Below are 18,321 nucleotides of genomic sequence, written 5' to 3'. Positions count from 1 at the left end.
TGTGAACAGATTCTCGGGCTCCACCGAAGGAGCTCTACTCAGCCCCCAGTAGTCTGGTGGTGGCTTTACTTTACTTCTGCTTTTCAATTTGTCCTAACAAACAGTCACATTTTGTCAGGAGTCCCTTTGTCAAAACCTGAGGGTCATGTTGACAGAGCTTTTTCCTCTCTTTCTAGGATGTTGGATTTAACTGCCTCCTCCAGGAGACTGCTCCGAGCCCCGCCTCCCCCACGCCCAACTGTTCAAGGCCAGCTGAAAAGTGAAAGTGTTAATCACTCTGCCACTCCACAGACTGTAGCCCTCCAGGCTCTCTAGCCCATGGGATTCTCCAGAATACTGGAGTGGATGCCATTCCCATCGCCAGGGGATTTTCCCAACTGCTACCACATGTCTATTTCCACCAGGCTTTGAGGAAATACTCACTTTTAAAGCCCAACCTCCACTTTCCCTATAGCTTTTCTTTACTGTCACCTACTCCGTATTTCCCAGCTTTTCAATTCTCTGAGAACCAATGTGCCTGGTTTCGTTCCTGGGTAGGGGACCTGCACGGGAGTCCTCACACAGGCATCTCCCGTGCCCACGAAGGTTGTGCAGTGTTGAGCTTGCTCTGACACTCCCTTCAGATTCCTACAGCATCACCCCTCTTCAGCAGACTGGTGGGATCACTCCTGATTGCATCGAGAGCGTACACTCAGCATTTTTAAAAAGCAGAAGAAAAATTTAGTTTTTTAATGCTATTTTTTGGTTACTTGTAAAAATGTGACTTATTTATTTTTTTATATATTTGGCTTCGAGGAGTCTTAGTTGCAGCAGCTGCTGCTGCTGCTAAGTTGCTTCAGTCGTGTCCAACTCTGTGCGACCCCATAGATGGCAGCCCACCAGGCTCCCTGTCCCTGGGATTCTCCAGGCAAGAACACTGGAGTGGGTTGCCATTGCCTTCTCCATGTGGGTTCTAATTCCCCAACCAGGGATCGAAGCCCAGCCCCTTGCATTAGGAGCTTGGAGTATTAGCCAGTGGGCCACCAGGGAAGTCCCTGTTTCTTGTTATTTTAAAATAAATTCTACTTATTCAGCTTTGGCTGTGCTGGGTCTCCTTGCTGCTAGGGTTTTTTTCTATTTGTGGAGAGCCGGGCTACTCTTCAGTTGCGCTGTATGGTCCTCTAATTGTGGAGGCTTCCCTTGTTGCGGAGCATGGGCTCTAGGGCCTGCTGGCTTCAGTAGCTGAGGCACATGGGCTCAGCACTCGTGGTGCCCGGGCTTAGTTGTTCCAACGCATGTGGGATCTTTCCAGCCTAGGGATTAAACCCGTCTCCTGCAATGGCAAGTGAATTCTTTACCACTGAGACACCAAGAAAGCCCCGCTTATTATTTTAAATGCCACACTTGCCTTTCATGGCGTGCATGCTGTTCCCCAAAATATAAAGGCCCTAGGCCGGCAACCTGCAGCTGTGACAAGAAGATGCCTTTTCCCCCCATCTCCTCCTTCTCCTCTTCGTGCTGCTGTTGCTGCTCTCCGGACTGCCTCCCCGCAGGGGCGGAGGAGGGGAGAGGGGCCCCGGCGCCCCCCACGAGCGCTGGAGAAGAGGCGGGGAGCAGCCGGGATCGGACTTCCTCCCTCCACTCCGGAACTGCCTGGAGCCGCCAGGACTCGGAAATCAGGACGTCCCCACGGGAGCCGGCGGGGTGGGCGGGGCGCAGGCGATGGGCGTGTCTGGGGGCGGGTCCGGGGCGGACCGGGGGCGGGCCTAGGGCGGGGCCGGCACCAGGACTGCGCGGGCTGCCGGGGCGAGCTGCGCCGGCCGCGCTCCCCGGACTTCGGAGCGCAGGGCGCCCGCAGGCTGCGCTCCCGCCGCCTCCTCCCGAGCGGGCTCGGCCCGGCGGCCGGGGCGATGTGAGCCGGGGCCCGCGGGCGCGGCCGGACCGCTGCGATGTGGCTCAAGCCCGAGGAGGTGCTGCTGAAGAACGCTCTGAAGCTCTGGGTGACTCAGAAGAGCAACTGCTACTTCATCCTGCAGCGGCGCCGCGGGCACGGCGAGGGGGGCGGCCGGCTCACGGGTAAGGGGCGCGCCGCGGCGGGCGGGTGGCCGGGCCCGGACCTCACTCCCCGCCGGGCCCGCGGCCCCAGTCCCAGGCTGCGGGCGGCGCAGGTGGCGGTTTCTGGGGAGACGCCGGGCTGAGTCGGCCCTGCCTCGGGCATGTTTTCCTTTCTCCTGCGTTTCTCCTGTACGCTCCCGTCGAGGTGGCGGCCGGAGGGACTCTCGGGCTCGTGCATTTCCCCGGGCGGGGCAGGTGCCTTCGCCGCCGGGCCCGGGGGCCGCCTGGAGGCCAGGCTTGACTCGGGAAGCCAAGGAGAGACCTGCGCTGGAGCGAGGGCCGCGCCGGGCGGAGCGGGGGCCAGGTGACAGCGGGGCCGCCCGGCCATCTGGACGCGCCCGAGGCTCCAAGTGGCGCCGCGGTAGGGACACTTGACCAACCCCCGACGAGACGAGGCTCGGGAGGCCCTGGCAATTTGAGACTGTCGGGGGGATTTGCGGGTCGGGCGCGGCGGGCCGCGCATGGTCTACACGCTCGGAGGAGAAACCCAGGTGGAGCGAATCCCGAGCTCGTGATCCTAGTAGCAAAACCGTGCGGGTCAGCTCCCCACCCCCACCCTTTCACTTTCTTTCTAGGAATGAAAGGAGGAAAAAAACCTCAGACTTGTAAAATTTATTTACCACCCCGCCCCCAAATTTAAGATCCAAAACTCTTTGAAAATCAAGCATTTGGACAGTTTGCATCAGCGGGGACACCTGTTTGAAAGGTCAGTGGAGGAATAATAGGAACCTTTCTCAGTTGTATATAGGGAACCCATATGGAATTTCAGATTTTGGAATCAAAGTAAAAGGAACCTTAGAGCTTCCCATCTTGTCCCTCCTTATACCCAGGAGGAGACCACGGCCAGGGAGGGAGCGGTCGAGGGGCTCAGCCTGGCTCCCTGGGCTCCCTGTTGCTGATTCTACTGTCTGCTTATTCTGAGGGAGGCCCTCCAGGCCCGATGGGGGAAATGCGATTAGTAACATCCTGAAAGGGCAGAACCAAGTGCCAGGGCTTGCTTTACTCTGCCCATACTGAAGAGGCCTGGAAGCTGGCAGCCAGATTCCTTAGGGAGGGCAGACTTCACTGAGTCTCGAGTCAATCGGAGTTGGTGGGATTTCTGGTTGGAAGGGGCAATGGGGTGGTGGTCGGTGGGAACAGGTGGATGGCAGGTGTTCCTGCTCTGGGAACTGTTTGAGGCTCTGAGTAAGGGAGCTCAGAGGTCAAAGGGGTCATTGGTGGGCCCCTGAGCAGCACACTGGCTTTTGGTGCCTAGGCTCTTGGGGAGTGGAGGTGAGTGGCATCCTGGAGGGGTGGCATCCTTTTCTCAGAGGAGAAAAGTCTGGAGGAGGGGTCTGTCCCCTCCTCGACCTTTCAGCGCAGCGGAGCTTTAACCTTTGGTGTGTTTAGCACAGAACCTGGCCTACAATGGGCCTCCTTTAGTAGAGGGTGAGGACAGAGCCTGAAATAGGAAGCATGAGGAATATTGGTTCAGCAAGTGTTTGTTAACTCGGTTCCGTGGACGCTGTCTGTGGGATGCTTCTCCCACAGGTGGCTGTGTTGGGAAAGACTTCAAGTTATTTACCATCGGGCAGGGGAGACGGTCCAGACCCAGGCGGCGAAGCTTACTGTCCTGTGACTAAGACAGGTTCAGGACAGCTTCCGATCTGGAGAGCCTGTTTTGTGGTCCAGTCGGTCTTGCTGCTCAGTTGCTCAGTCTTGTCCAACTCTTTGTGACTCCATGGACCCCTGCCAGGCTCCTCTGTCTGTGGGATTCCCCGTCTGTCTTAGATAAACTCAAAATGATGCGCCTTCTTCCACTGCATTCCAACATCAAAGAGTGCCTCTGCCTTTGGTCTTACTTGGGCTTGACTATGGTTTTGGCTTGCTGTGAATATGCACAATTTTCTTTCTTTTATAATATTTTTACTTATTTGGCTGTGCCGGGTCTTAGTGGTGGCCTGCAGGATCTTTAGTTGTGGCATGTGGGACCTAGATCCCTGAGCAGGGATTGAACCTGGGCCTCCTGCATTGGGAGGGCAGAGCCTTAGCAGCTGGACCACCAGGGAAGTCCCCAGTTTTCTTATTCTTAAAGGAAGTAAATCAGCTGAAAAAGGGGAAGAAAAATCCCCAGAAAAAGACCCCTGACATTTTGCTTTATTTCTTGGAGACTCAGAACCTCTTTCTGGGGCTTCCCAGCTGGCTCAGTGGTAAATAATCCGCCTGCCAATGCAGGAGACGTGGGGTTTGATCCCTGGGTCGGAAAGATCCCCTGGAGAAAGAAATGGCAACCCATTCCAGTATTCTTGACTAGAGAATCACATAGGACAGAGGAGCTTGGCGGGCTATAGACCACAGGGTTGCAAAGAGTCGGACCCCACTGAGCACACACAGAACCTCCTTCTGATTGTGAAAGGGTGGCATCCCCTAGCAGTGGACACCCCAGCTTTGGGCATTCAGTGGGGAGCCTATGGCTGTGCCGATTAGGCAACTCCGTTGCTCCATCCACCGGTGAGCTGGTCTAACTGGGGCCTTAACGAATGTTGTGAAATCAAAACTGATGTGACATTGGGGCAGCTCCATGTTGGTATGGTTTTCAGAACCGGCAGACTTCTCATATGGCAGTTTTTTTAGCAGTTTATTTCAAAGATTTAAAGCTTAGGCTGAGTTGATCCAATAAATTAATGGGTGCACATTCTGGCTGGTTATTAGGCTCTTCTTTGGAGAGAGGCAAGTAGCAGGCGGTTAAAAGGATTGGAAATAAAAGGTGGAGGAGCAGTAAAAGGAAGCGTGATGCAGACTTTGAGATTGGGTTGTTGTTATTGTTCAGTTGTCCGGTTGTGTATAACTTTTTGCAGCTTGCCAGGCCTCTCTGTCCCTCACCATCTCTAAGTTTCCCCAAGTTCATGTCCATTGCATCGGTGATGCCGTGAGATTAGGTAGCAGAGTCTCAAACATGTGAGGTTCCCATGGGCGTTTTAAAGTAATCTGATGTGTTGAAAGCTTGCCCACCGTCAGAAAGAGGAGGTTTTGTTTCATCGAGGATTGTAATTCATCCTCCGACTTACACAAATACATTCCCTATGCACATCTCGTTTTATTTTCTCCATAGCCCTTTCTCACTTTTTTCTTTCTTTTTTGAAATAGTTTTTTATTATTTTTTGGTCACACCGTGTAGCGTGTGAGACCTTGATTCCCCAACCAGGGATCGAACTTGCACTCCCTGCGTTGAAAGCTCAGTCTCTTAACTCCTGGACCACTGGGGAAGTCCTTCATTTTCTGATATCCATCGCACTTCTGTGTTTTGTTCATGGTTTCCCCTACTAAATTGTCTGTTCTGGGAGGGCAGGCATTTTGCCCATGGTGGTGCCTAGCAGATAGCATAGGGTCAGTTAACGTTTGTAGGATGAATAGATGGATGAGGCCATGCGTGAATGATTGAGCCCATATTTTTCTCCAAGGTTAGGTCGGTGTGAAGGCCTAGCTTTCAGACTGAGCCTGAGTTGGTCACAAGGGACAGGAAGCATACCCTCTGTGTCCTCTGCTTTCTGTGTACCTGCAGGCTGCCCACCGGAAAGCTGGGGGGAGTGGGTGGGAACTGAAGCCTATTTTGGTGGCTCCCTCCTTCGAGGTTGAGGAGCAGGGCATCAGCCTCTTAGGTGGCCTCTATTGCCAGCCTCAGGCACCTGCCTTGAGAAGATCCCAGGCTGGGGAGGAGGGGTTGGTGTGGCGGCGGAAGGCAGTGACCTTCACCTCCAGTTCAACTTGGTGACTGAACACAGTATTTTAAGATGTTTCCAAAACTCCCCTGACAGTGATTCTTGCTGCCCTGGAGAGGAGGAAGCTCTGTAGCGTTCCTGTGTATACAGTCTCCAGCCAGGGGGAATATTTCTTATAGAAGTGCAGTCAGCCCTAGGAGAACAGAGTTGGGGCACTTAGCCTTTGGGGGCGGTGGGCAGAAGGACACCACTTCCCCTCCCTGAGGTTCTCTGATGCGCTTACAATGAGCCACAGAAAGGGACCTGTAAAGACCAAGTGTCACCACCCATCTGTGCCCCTCTGAAGGGCGCATTTATTTTTCAGTGTTTTATTATGTCCATTCCTGTATGATCGTGCAGTCCTTTCCCCAAAGAGGCCGGCACTTTAAAAGTTATCATTTGAATCCCATGCTGATGTTTTCTGCTTTTCAGGGTGTTTCTCTCGGCCCTTGTTCCTGTCACTGTACTTGGAGCAGTTATGGGCTAACCAGTTTCCTAACAGTTAGGGACATGGGAGGAAGTATGGGCTGGGAGTGGAAAACATGGGGTTCGGAGTCAAGATAAGTCTGCTGGGTAGAATCAGGGCTAGTTTATTTGGTTTCTTTGAGCCTTTGTTATAACTCTGCCTTAAGGCAGGGACAGAAACAGACTTTAGAGGGTTAGAAAGTGTTTTCCACCTTGACTATCCCATCTTACACCCCATCAGCAATGTGAAAGGCTTCTGATTATGATAAGGGTTAGAATGAAAATAAACATTATACAGCAAGGGCTTAGTTGTGCACGTCACCTAGTAGTTTTAAAGAAAAAAAGCAAACTGGCATTTAAAAAGTTGAGCAATTAAGAGGGCTTTTTAGAACAAAAGTGTTGCCAAAAAAGTTCGTTGCATTGTGGTGAAGGATGTAAGAAACAGTCACTTACCCATTACTGCAGGATTTACCAAATGTAATTAGAAGAGGAAATTTTTTTATTTTTTATTTATATTTTAAAACATCTTCATGCTTATTGTTTTAGTTTTGCTTTTGGCTGCGCTGGATCTTTGTTGCTGTGCACGGGTTTTCTCTAGTTACAGAGAGACGGGGGTGCTCTTGCAGTGGCTTCTCTTGTTGGGGAGCACGGGCTCCAGGGCCCGCCGTCGTCAATTGTTGTGGCTCTTGGGCTCTAGAGCACAGGCTCAGTAGCTGCAGTGTCGGGGCTTCATTGCCCCAGGGCACATGGAATCTTCCCGGACCAGGGATCAAACTGGAGTCCCTTGCATCAGCAGGCGGATTCTTATTCACTGCACCACAAGGGAAGTCCAGAAGATGAACTATTTAATAGCAATTTGTGCCAGCAGGATTTGGGTACCGGGGGGTCTTGGACCACCTCAGATCCTAGTTAATAAAGGGAACTGAGTGTGAGGGGCCGGCCGTGGCCAGGGTGAATTGTCTCCTGCCTTCAGGACAGTGCCCCCGACGGGGAGAGTGTTATCTAGGGACTCACATGGACGGTCCCGAGGCTTGCTCAGGTGACTCTTGCATAGCCACAGTGGTGAAGCCCAGCACCTGTGTGGCCTTTCTCAACTAGCCTGTCTGACATCAACTGGGGTCCTGCTCAGGCTGCCGAAGGTGGTGGTGGATTACTTCCCCACCACCGACAGAAAAGCTTTTCGGCTCCACAGGCTGCTGTTGCATGGTGCGCGCTCCCCAGATACTGGCCCTAGAGTCTTACATGCTTTGGTTTTGTTTTTCCAAAGCAGGACAAGGAAGAAATCACAAAGGAAGTACTTTGATTCCAGGAGCGTAAATGAGAAGGTTCATATAAGTAAAATAACAGGCGTATCTCTAAGCACTGATAAGCTATTACAAAAGCTCTGGGGGCCCCCAACAGATGCGTTCAATGAGAACATAACAAGGGCCATGCATTTGTAATTGGATAATCAAACAAGGCCCGGGTTGTGTCACTCTAGGAAATAATATGAGGTACAAATGTGTGGATGGCGGAGTGATGAACGCTATTTCAGCCTAATTGGGGTTCTTTAGGAAGAGCTCAAAATGACTGAGAGGCTGGGAGCGTTTGAAGAATTTATTTGCTCCCTGTGAAGGGTTAGGATTTCATGATCTTGACTCCACATTCTGGCAGCGCTGGATAAGGGAGGGATTTATTTGAAAGTAGTAAGTCTGATCATATTGCCAGCACAGATGTCCCCGCTTTCATTTTGTAAAACTTTAATCTATCAAAGAGCAGGCTTCCCAGGGGGCTCAGTGGTGAAGAATCTGCCTGCCAATGCAGGAGACCTGGGTTCGACCCCTGGGTCGGGAAGATCCCCTGGAGAAAGAAATCGCAACCCACTCCAGTATTCTTGCCTGGGAAATCCCAAGGACAGAGCAGCTTGGTGGGCTATAGTCCATAGGGTTGCAAAGATTCAGACACAACTGAGCAACTGAAAAACATCAGCCACAGCAAAATTAAAGAGCAGCCCTAGCGTGTTTTCATGGCTCCTGGGGTGTGATGAGTGACCCCTGCACTGCCTCTAAGGCTGTATCTCCTCCGCCTTCTGCTCTTGAGCAAAAGACCCTCCAGCATGTAGGTCACTTTCCTCTCCTTGGGTCTTCACAAGCTGTGCCCTCTGCCTGGGTGCTCCCACCTCCTCTTGCAGTCTCAACTTGAGCGCCATTGCCTAGACATGGGGCCCCCACTCCCATCTTGTCCTGACCTGCCCTCTACCTTTTTTTTTTTCTTTTCTTTTTTAAAAGAAGGTGTTTGTTTTATTTTTGGCCGTGCTGGGTCTTTGTTACCGGGTGTGGGCTTGCTCTGATTGCAGCAGTCTTGGGGCTGCTCTCCAGGTACGGTGCGCGAGCTTCTCGTTGTGGCGGCTTCTCCTGTTGCAGAGCACAGGCTCGAGGTGCGTCAGTACTTGCAGTGCACGGGCTTAATGGCCCCGAGGTATGTGGAGTCTTCCTGGACCAGGGACTGAACCCATGCCCCCATGCATTGGCAGTCAGATTCTTAACCACTGGACCGTCAGGGACGTCCCCCTTCACTTTTGCTTTATAACACTGACTGCTGTTTGTTACTATGTGGCTCTTTGTGGCTTTATCTGTTTCGAGCAAAGCAGACTTCGAGCTCCCGAAGGAAGGTCCCCGGTTCGCCACCAGCACTGGAATCCTTGCTGTCAATAGAGCACTCTTGATGCATATTTAGTGAATCCACTAATGCCCAAGTCGAATCGATAGCTGTGAGCCTTTGAGGTTGAGAAATGTTTTTCGTCATCCTGAACATGGAAATTATGCAGAAAACAGGAATAGATAATAGAGAAGGTTGTTACTGCTATTTCTCATGCCTGCCTGCATGCTTGTAAGGATTGGTGGTAGCTTGTCAGCCATGCCAGCCCAGCTGTGAGAACTCCCTGGTGGTAACCTCTACAGAAATGAAGACCCAGAAGGATTTTCCCAGCACGTCACCAGCCAACTCACACAGCTCTACGAGTCTGAGGCTTTAATATTCTGGAACACTGGGTAGGTGTGTTGTAACCACTAGATTTATTAGTTCTCTGCTTCCTTTTTTCCCCCCAACTTAAAAAAAGCCGAGGGGTGGGTGGTGGTGGAGAGAAATCAACAGCAAAATAAACAGTCCCCAGTAGAACCTCCCTGGGCTTCCCTGGTGGCTCAGTGGGAAAGAGCCCTCCTGCCAATGCAAAAGACATTGGTTCAATCCCTGGGTCAGGAAGATCCCCTGGAGAAGGAAACAGCAACCCATTCCGGTATTCTTGCCTGGGAAATCCCATGGACAGAGGAGCCTGGTGGGCTACAGTCCAAGGGGTTGCTTAAGAGTCGTACATGACTTAGCGATTAAATAACAAAAATAAGATCTCTGAAGGAAAAGGTACCATATTTTGTGATTGCTTATATTCTCAGTAAGTGAATAGTTATTAATAGAGAATGGACGTTCAAATATAATGGGATGATAGTTTGCCTGAAGTTTTAAAATAGAAATCTTTTGTGTGCATAGGAGTATATAATGCCGATGTGAAGTATAAGTAACACAATAGCCACCAGCTATTGCTAAAAAAATAGAGTATTTCCTGTGCTTGAGAGATCCCTTGTGTGTTTTTCTAATTATATTTCCCTCTCTCCCTTGTGGGCACTAATATACTGAATTATGTGTTAGGACTGCCCATGCTTTTATAGTTTTGACGCTTTTATATGTATCCCTCATCTGTGCATTGTTGTGGCATTACATTTTTTTCCACTCAGCTGAAGCATGGTAATTAGTCACTTTAAAAAAGTCATCTATGGATTGTTTAGTTTTGTATGTTTTTTTTTTTTTTTTAATTATCTATTTATGGCTTTGCCTTGGCATGGGGGATTTTAGTTCCCTTAACAGGGATCAAACCTCTGACCTTGCAGGGGAAGTGCAGAGTCCTAACTACTAGACCACCAGGGAAGTCCCTGTATGTATTTTTTAAAGTGCTTTACAAGGGGAATCATACTTTATTTTTCTGAAGCTTGTTTTTCTGCCCCCCCCCCCCACGTTACTGTTACAATTTTACATGTATAGTTATGTTTCTCTAACACTGAACCATGCTGATGTCTGGTTCAATAGCTGTATTCATTCATTTTCCCTGATGAGTAGTAACCCATTGAATAAATATGCCATTATTGATTGATTGATTGATTCATTCTCCTGTCTGTTGATATTTGGGTTTCTAGTTGTTGTTTTGCTATTACAAATAGTGCTGCTGTGAACATTGGCAGAGATGTTATTTTTTGCCAATCTAGTAAGTATTAAAATAGTGTCTGAGAACCACGGAGGTGGGATTTCCTTCATAGGAGTCAGAATCTTTTTATGTGTTTATTAATTACTTGTCTTGCCTTTTGAGAAAGGTTTGTGTCTTAGGAGCTGTGTATGTGTGTGCACACGTCTGCATGTGTTTTGTATTTGTTTCCAGTTATACGTATTGGAAAATCTCTCTATGCCTAGGCTTTTTTCATTATGGGTCTTTTGAAGAACCAAATTCTTAAAAAAAATTTTTTTTATTCTTTATTATTGTAGTTTATTGTAGTTTTTCACTGGAGTGTTATTGCTTTACAGTGTTGTGCTAGTTTCTGCTGTACAACGAGGTGAATCAGCTCCATTTTTACATATATCCCCTCCCTCTTGGGCCTCTCTCCCACCCGTGCCCCCCTAGGTCATCACAGAGCACCGAGCTGAGCTCCCTCTGCTCTACAGCAGCTTCCCACTAGCTTTTAACATTCTTAATCTTCATGCAGCCATTCTTTCCCTGTAATAGTTTATGCTTTTTGTTACTTGTTTAAGAAGAAATCCTTGGAAAGGACTGTCCAGGATGACAGTGAAGAGAAATCCTGAGATGAGAGTCCAGTCCTGGGTCCAGTTTGGAGCAGGGCAGAGGCTCCAGGACAACTCCGAGAAGAGAAACTGATTGATGGAGCAGGGCATGTGTGTGTGCTCAGCCGCTGAGTCGTGTCCGACTCTTTGTGACCCATGGCCTGTAGCCCAGGAGGCTCCCCTGTCCATGGGATTTCTCAGGCAAGAATACTGGAGTGGGGTGCCGTTCCCTTTTCCAGGGGAGCTTCCCAACCCGGGGTATGAACCGGCGTCTCCTGCACTGGCAGGCAGAGTCTTCACCACTGAGCCGCCCAGGAAGCCCCAATAGAGCACTGAGCTTGTGGGTGAATCAGCCAAGAATCCCGGGACTGTTGTCGATTCCAGGGAAAATGTATAGCTGGGTGGGGCAGGAAAGGTTAGATCCTTTTATGCAAAACTCAGCTCTTGGTAACATCTCGATAATGTTAGTGTCTCAGTTGTCTTTACAGTAATGTAAATACCCACTGATGACCTAACCAGGCTGTTGCCTAACTGGGTGAATGGCAGGTGGGGGTGCTGAGTGAACGCCAGCTATTAATACATACTTTGTTTCTGAAAGTTGCCAGCTGATGCCCAAAGGGAAGATGATAGTAGTGGTACCGGCCTGTTCCTTGGAGAAGTGGAAGTAAATGGGAAAAGAGCCAGTAAAGAGTTGGGAGCAGTTGCTCTCTGGGAGCTGGGAAGTGGGAGCAGGGAGGGGTTGAGGGGGCTGCTGGGTTTCTCATGAGCCTTGTGCAATTAGATATTTCTTTCCATGCATGTGTAAACGGGATAAAAGACAGAATGGAAGCTTTGGGAGAGCTTGGCATTTTTCTGGCTAGGAGGATCAGGAGAGGCATTGAAACAGTGTAGCATGAGTGCCTCAAAGGCCATGATTCCTGGACCACCCATGCTTCAGACATTTGTCCTCTCGGTAAACTATATTTAGCCTTCAAAGCGTCTTAGATATGTGGGGTATGTCAGTTTCACAGAGGCTTAAAACTCGTTTTCAGAAATGCATCTAATCTAACCAGGTACTTTTTTTTTTTTCCTAATTTCCCCTTTCTATTTAAAAAATTTTTTAAAAAAATTTAAAATTTATTTTTGGCTATGCTGTGTCTTTGCTGCTACCTGCAGGCTTTCTCTAGTTGCAGTGAGCAAGGGCTACTCTTCATTGAGGTGCCTGGGCTTGTTGCAGAGCACAGACTCTGGGGGCTCAGGGCTTCAGTGTTTGTGGCTTCCGGGCTCTAGAGCATGGGCTCAGGAGCTGTGGTGCATGGGCTTACTTGCTCTGCAGCATATGAGGTCTTCTCGGACCAGGAATTGAACCTGTGTCTCCTGCATTGGCAGGCATATCTTTCATTTGAAATTAAATATATCTATTCTGGATTTGTTTTCTTCTAGAGAAGAAATCAGTTTAGAATTTTACACTTATAATACGTGTATTGAAAAAGCAAGAGAGTTCCAAAAAAACATCTATTTCTGCTTTATTGACTATGCCAAAGTCTTTGACTGTGTGGATCACAATAAACTGTGGAAAATTCTGAAAGAGATGGGAATTCCAGACCACCTGACCTGCCTCTTGAGAAACCTGTATGCAGGTCAGGAATCAACAGTTAGAACTGGACATGGAACAACAGACTGGTTCCAAATAGGAAAAGGAGTATGTCAAGGCTGTGTATTGTCACCCTGCTTATTTAACTTATATGTAGAGTAAGTCATGAGAAACGCTGGGCTGGAAGAAGCACAAGCTGGAATCAAGATTGCCGGGAGAAATATCAATAACCTCAGATATGCAGGTGACACCACCCTTATGGCAGAAAGTGAAGAAGAACTAAAGAGCCTCTTGATGAAAGTGAAAGAGGAGAGTGAAAAAGTTGGCTTAAGACTCAACATTCAGAAAACTAAGATCATGGCATCTGGTCCCATCACTCCATGTGAAACAGATGGGGAAACTAGAAAGAGTGTCAGACTTTATTTTCCTGGGCTGCAAAATCAGTGCAGATGGTGACTGCAGCGATGAAATTAAAAGACGCTTGCTTCTTGGAAGAAAAGTTGTGGCCAACCTAGACAGCATATTAAAAAGCAGAGACATTACTTCGCCAGCAAAGGTCCGTCTAGTCAAGGCTATGGTTTTTCCAGTAGTCATGTATGGATGTGAGAGTTGGACTATAAAGAAAGCTGAGTGCCTAAGAATTGATGCTTTTGAACTGTGGTGTTGGAGAAGGCTCTTGAGAGTCCCTTGGACTGCAAGGAGATCCAACCAGTCCATCCTAAAGGAGATCAGTCCTGGGTGTTCATTGGAAGGACTGATGTTGCAGCTGAAACTCCAATACTTTGGCCACCTGATACGGAGAGCTGACTCCTTGGAAAAGACCCTGATGCTGGGAGGGATTGGGGGCAGGAGGAGAAGGGGGCGACAGAGGATGAGATGGCTGGATGGCATCACTGACTCAATGGACATGAGTTTGGGTGAACTCTGGGAGTTGGTGATGGACAGGGAGGCCTGGCGTGCTGTGGTTCATGGGGTTGCAAAGAGTTGAACATGGCTGAGTGACTGAACTGAACTGAATACGTGTATCGTTTTTGCCCCTTCCCTAGCCTCAGACCTAGGGTGCTATAGCTGGACCCCATCCCTCCTGGGGTCTCAGATTCTCTGCCTGCAAAGCAGTGATAATAATTATAACAGCAAAAATAATTATTGCTTGGTAGAAGTCTTTGTACTTTGAAATCTCATATTTTACAGTCATGTTTGCAAAGTCCATTTAGTTATTTGTATACCAAGACGAAGTAAAAGCCAAGAGGATACTGCAATGCTGCCAGGTCCTGTGTTCTCATGACACATACGGTTGAGGGGTGGAGATACTAGTGGGAAGGGGGCAGTATTAAACCATGAAATACAGAATTATCAACGGTGGTCAGTGCGCAGGGAGTGAGAAGGAGTAACAGCAGGGAAGCTCATTTAGGTTGGGGTGTCAGGGAGTGTTTCTCTGACGACCTGTAAAGTTAGCTGAGACCTGCACGTGTAGAGGATGGTATTAACCTACTACAGGGTGAGAGAAAGAGCCTTCTGAGTGAAGGAAATAGCATGTGCAAGAGTCCTGTGGCTCCCAAGAGCCTACTTTGGACAAATTAGGTTTGACGGGCTGTGAGCTGTCCAGTAAGGCCTGTGGAGCAACTGTTTGGGCTCCAGGGATCAGTTTTGTTGGAAGACAGTTTTTCCTCAGATCAGAGCAGGGGGTGATGGTTTTGGGATGATTCAAGCCCATTACGTTTATTGTGCATTTTATTTCTATTATTATTACATCCACTATACCTCAGATGTGCTTACCTGGGTGGCTTAGATGGTTAAGAATCTACCTGCAATGTGGAAGACCCGGGTTCGATCCCTGGGTTGGGAGGATCCCCTGGAGAAGGAATGGCAACCCACTCCAGTATTCTTGCCTGGGAAATGTCATGGACAGAGGAGCCTTGGCAGGCTGCAGTCCAAGGGGTCACAAAGAGTTGCTGTTATAATTAAAAATAAACATAAAATGTAAGATTGGTTTCAGAATACATAGCTTATGATGTCTCATCTATCAAGGATTCAATCCCAGGAAGGATTTGGCTGGAGAGACTAGGTTTTGGTAAATCCAGTGTGGCAAAACCGTGTGCTTTGTGGATGTGTGTGTACATACGAATGCCTGTGTGTTTTTGTTAAGTGGACATTGTTTCATCCCAGTACAGTAGAGCTCTCAATGTTTGGATTAGGTTCCAAAATCAACACGGAAGACAGAAATTGCTTGTGGTAAAACTTACCCTTGAAATCAGGAAGGTCACCTGTCTTGGTAATCTGCTCCTGGTACAGAGAGTTCCTGTTGGGGGTGGGGGGCAGGGAGGGGGGAAGAGGGAGGTTCTCAGTGGAGCTGGAAGATTTCAGCTGCCCAGGGAGCTCAAATTGGCCAGTGGAGGTGGGTTTTTTTTGTTTGTTTGTTTTGTTTTTTAATTATTTATTTGGCTGTGCTGGGTCTTCCTTTAGGCTTGCAGGATCTTCATTTGCAGCATGTGAAGTTTTAGTTGCAGAATGTGGGATCTTGTTCCCTGACCAGGGGTTGAACTAGACCCCCTGCTTTGGAAGCTCAGAGTCTTAGCCACTGGACCACCGGGGAAGCCCAGGTGGTTGACTCTGGTAAGTTACCCATGAGATAGGTGTCTGTGTACCACCATCCACTGGTTGAAGTAGAGCCCCTGAGTCAGCTCTGCGTGCCGGTGAGGGCAATAGACACGGGGTCTGCCTGCAATGCAGGAGACCGGGGTTGATCCCTGGGTCCGGAAGATCCCCTAGAGAAAAGAATGGCAACCCACTCCAGTATTCTTGCCTGGAGAATCCCATGGACAGAGGAACCCGGTGGGGTCGCAAAGTCCTTCCAATGAATATTCAGGGTTGATTTCCTTTAGGATGGACTGGTTTGATGTCCTTGCTGTCCAAGGGACTCTCAAGAGTCTTCTCCAACACCACAGTTCAAAAGCATCAATTCTTTGGCGCTCAGCCTTCTTTATGGTCCAATTCTTACATGTGTACATGACTACTGGAAAAACCATAGCTTTGACTATACGGGCCTTTGTTGGCAAAGTGATGTATCTGCTTTTTAATACAGAGCATTGTATATTGAAAGACAAAAGTTAAGTTAGAGTCATATAATCATAAGCATATGTACTTTCTTTGGATTAAAATACAAACTGTAGGCAAGGTCAGAGATTTAATTGTGTTGATGGTGCTTGAAATCTAAGATTCAAGATCGGAGTCTCTACAGGTGAGCTTTGCTTTATAGCAGAGAGATTGTTAGAAAGTCTATGTGTAGGGGAAGGAAGGAGGGAAGACAGGAGATCCTAGTTGCAGGAGCTTTGGGAAGATGTGCTCTAATGTGCTACATTATAATATTGTAGCATGTGTTCCTGCAGAGTTTTAGTTAGAATTGTATAAATTGACAGTTTCCCCATTACTTACAGCCTTAGAGAGATCTACATTTTAAGAACAGAGTAAGTTACTGAAAATTTGTGGAAAAATCTGTAAATTTGAATCAGATCATAATATTTCAGGTATAAGAATATTTTTATTACAAACTAAAAACAACTTTGGTGATCAAAACTGTCAAAAACAAAAAAAGGGCTATGGGGACTTCTATCTTCAAAATGCAGCATTTAAAGAAAGGCTGTGGATTCAAGGAAACCACGCAGACCTGATCACTAAATGTGCCTGACCTAGCGCGAGGGTGGGTCTCACACTGGAGAAGAAAACGCTGTAATGGGTGTTATTGGGTCACATAACACAACTGGGATACAGATAGTCGATGAAAGCACGTGTTAATTTGTGTGACATTGCTAACTAGGTTATTGTGTTAAAATATCTTTATTCAATATCATATCATGTCATATCAAAGCACACTGCATCCTATCATAGCATACCATCTCACATCACCTTATATCATACAGCACATGGCGTCATCTAATGTCGTAACGTACTGAATCCTGCCATGTGTGTGCCAGTTGTGTCTGACTCTCTGCGACGCCTTGGACTGTAGCCCACCAGGCTCCTCTCTGTCCGTGGGATTTCTCAGAATACTAGCGTAGATTACCATTTCCTCCTCCGGGGCATCTTCCTGACGCAGGCATCGAACCTTTGTCTCCTTCATTGGCAGGCCGATTCTTTACCACTAGCTCCCCTGGGAAGCCCATATCATGCCATACCATATCATGTCATATCTCATGAGAAAGAGAGCTGTGTTAGAGCAGATGGGGTGAACTGTTAGTCATGAACCGGTTCCTAGGCAAAGGGTATATGGCTGTCAATGGTCCTGTTTTAATTCCTGAGGCTTTTCTTTAAGCTTGAAGTTATTTCGAAATAAAAAGTTAAATAAATAGATAGGTTTAAGTTGCAACCTGGAAGCACTTATCCACTTTGATAGAGGTATTTTTAGCCTGTAATAACAATATAGAACTAAAAAAAAAAAAACCTCGAGGAAGTTTCTTCAGGAAAAATAGCTTTATTGTGAGTAGGAACTGACCATCCTCTGCTTTTCTCATTGAAACCACCATTTGTATAACCTGGTTTCTGAAAAGTTGAGGTTTCTTGGGGTCCCCGTTGCCATGTGTGGCTGGACAGGTGTTGGCTGTCATAGATCCCCCCACCCTGGGCTTGAAGTGGCTTTGACATAGGCCTTCTTAATATCATGCACGTGTGTGTTTCTGTGTTACGTTAAGCCTTGGTTGTGGTCAGTAAACAGTTGGATTTTGAGAGAATAAAGCTTTTGGGAAAGAAGTTCACTGAATAGGTATTTACTGTATACCTCTGGGTACCCAGCTTTCTTCCAGGCAGCGAAGTCCTGCCTCGTGGTGTACTCTGCTCTCCTAAATAGCCCAGAGCACCTCTTCTCTTGTTCGTTGTCATTCAGTTGCTAAGTCATGTCTGACTTTTTGCGACCCTGTGGACTGCAGCACACCAGGCTTCCCTGTCCTTCACCGTGTCCCAGAGTTTGTTCAGACTTATGTCCATGGAGTTGATGACACCATCCCAACCATCTGGGCTTCCGTCGCCCCGTAAAGTGATTACTTGCTCTAGCAATTAATCTAGAACGACTTTACTCCAGTAATTACTTACTCTAGCAATTAATCTAGAACAGTCTGTTTCTAGTAATTACTCTAGTAATTTAGAACAACTCTGTTATAGTAGTTACTTAGTCTAGTAATGAACCCAGGACTAGAATTCTCAAGTGACTGTGCAAATCCCCTTAACTGTGGCATCATTGTAAATTTACTTCATCAAAACATTTTACGACGTTTCTGCCGCACTGTAATGAGTTGGCTTTTGTAGTTTTCGCTCTTAAAAACTGAAATATTTAATCCAGGAAGTTAGGGCCTCTGAGCCAAATCTTTGAGGTTCTTTCCTGCTTTTTGTTGCTGTTGTTCAGTTGCGAAGTCATGTCCGACTCTTTGCCACTCCGTGAACTGCAGCACGCCAGACTTCCCTGTCCTTCACCATCTCCCAGGGTTTGCTCAAACTCATTTTCACTGAGTCGGTGATGCCATCCAGCCATCTCATCCTCTGTCGCCCCCTTCTCCTCCTGCCCTCCATCTTTCCCAGCATCAGGGTCTTTTCCAATGAGTTGGC

The 18,321-nt window shown here is 48.0% G+C and overlaps 1 protein-coding gene across 2 annotated transcripts in view; it reads left to right on the top strand.

The window, feature by feature from the left end:
* Positions 1 to 1,764: 1,764 nt before the first annotated feature.
* The window catches only part of TBC1D8 (TBC1 domain family member 8), a 138,250-nt gene continuing 121,693 nt past the window's right edge, over positions 1,765 to 18,321 (top strand). The window contains exon 1 of one of the 2 annotated variants that reach the window (XM_040267694.1): positions 1,765 to 2,055. In XM_040267694.1, coding sequence (XP_040123628.1) covers positions 1,929 to 2,055 — 127 coding nt within the window. In that variant the 5' untranslated portion in view covers positions 1,765 to 1,928. The remainder of the gene's footprint in view (positions 2,056 to 18,321) is intronic. The other variant, XM_040267693.1, reaches the window with a different exon arrangement.

This window comes from Oryx dammah, unplaced genomic scaffold, assembly GCF_014754425.2.
Source record: "Oryx dammah isolate SB20612 unplaced genomic scaffold, SCBI_Odam_1.1 HiC_scaffold_25, whole genome shotgun sequence".
NCBI lineage: Eukaryota > Metazoa > Chordata > Mammalia > Artiodactyla > Bovidae > Oryx > Oryx dammah.
The sequence above is the reverse complement of the archived record's forward strand: the minus strand, read 5'-3'. Positions and strand labels throughout refer to the sequence as shown.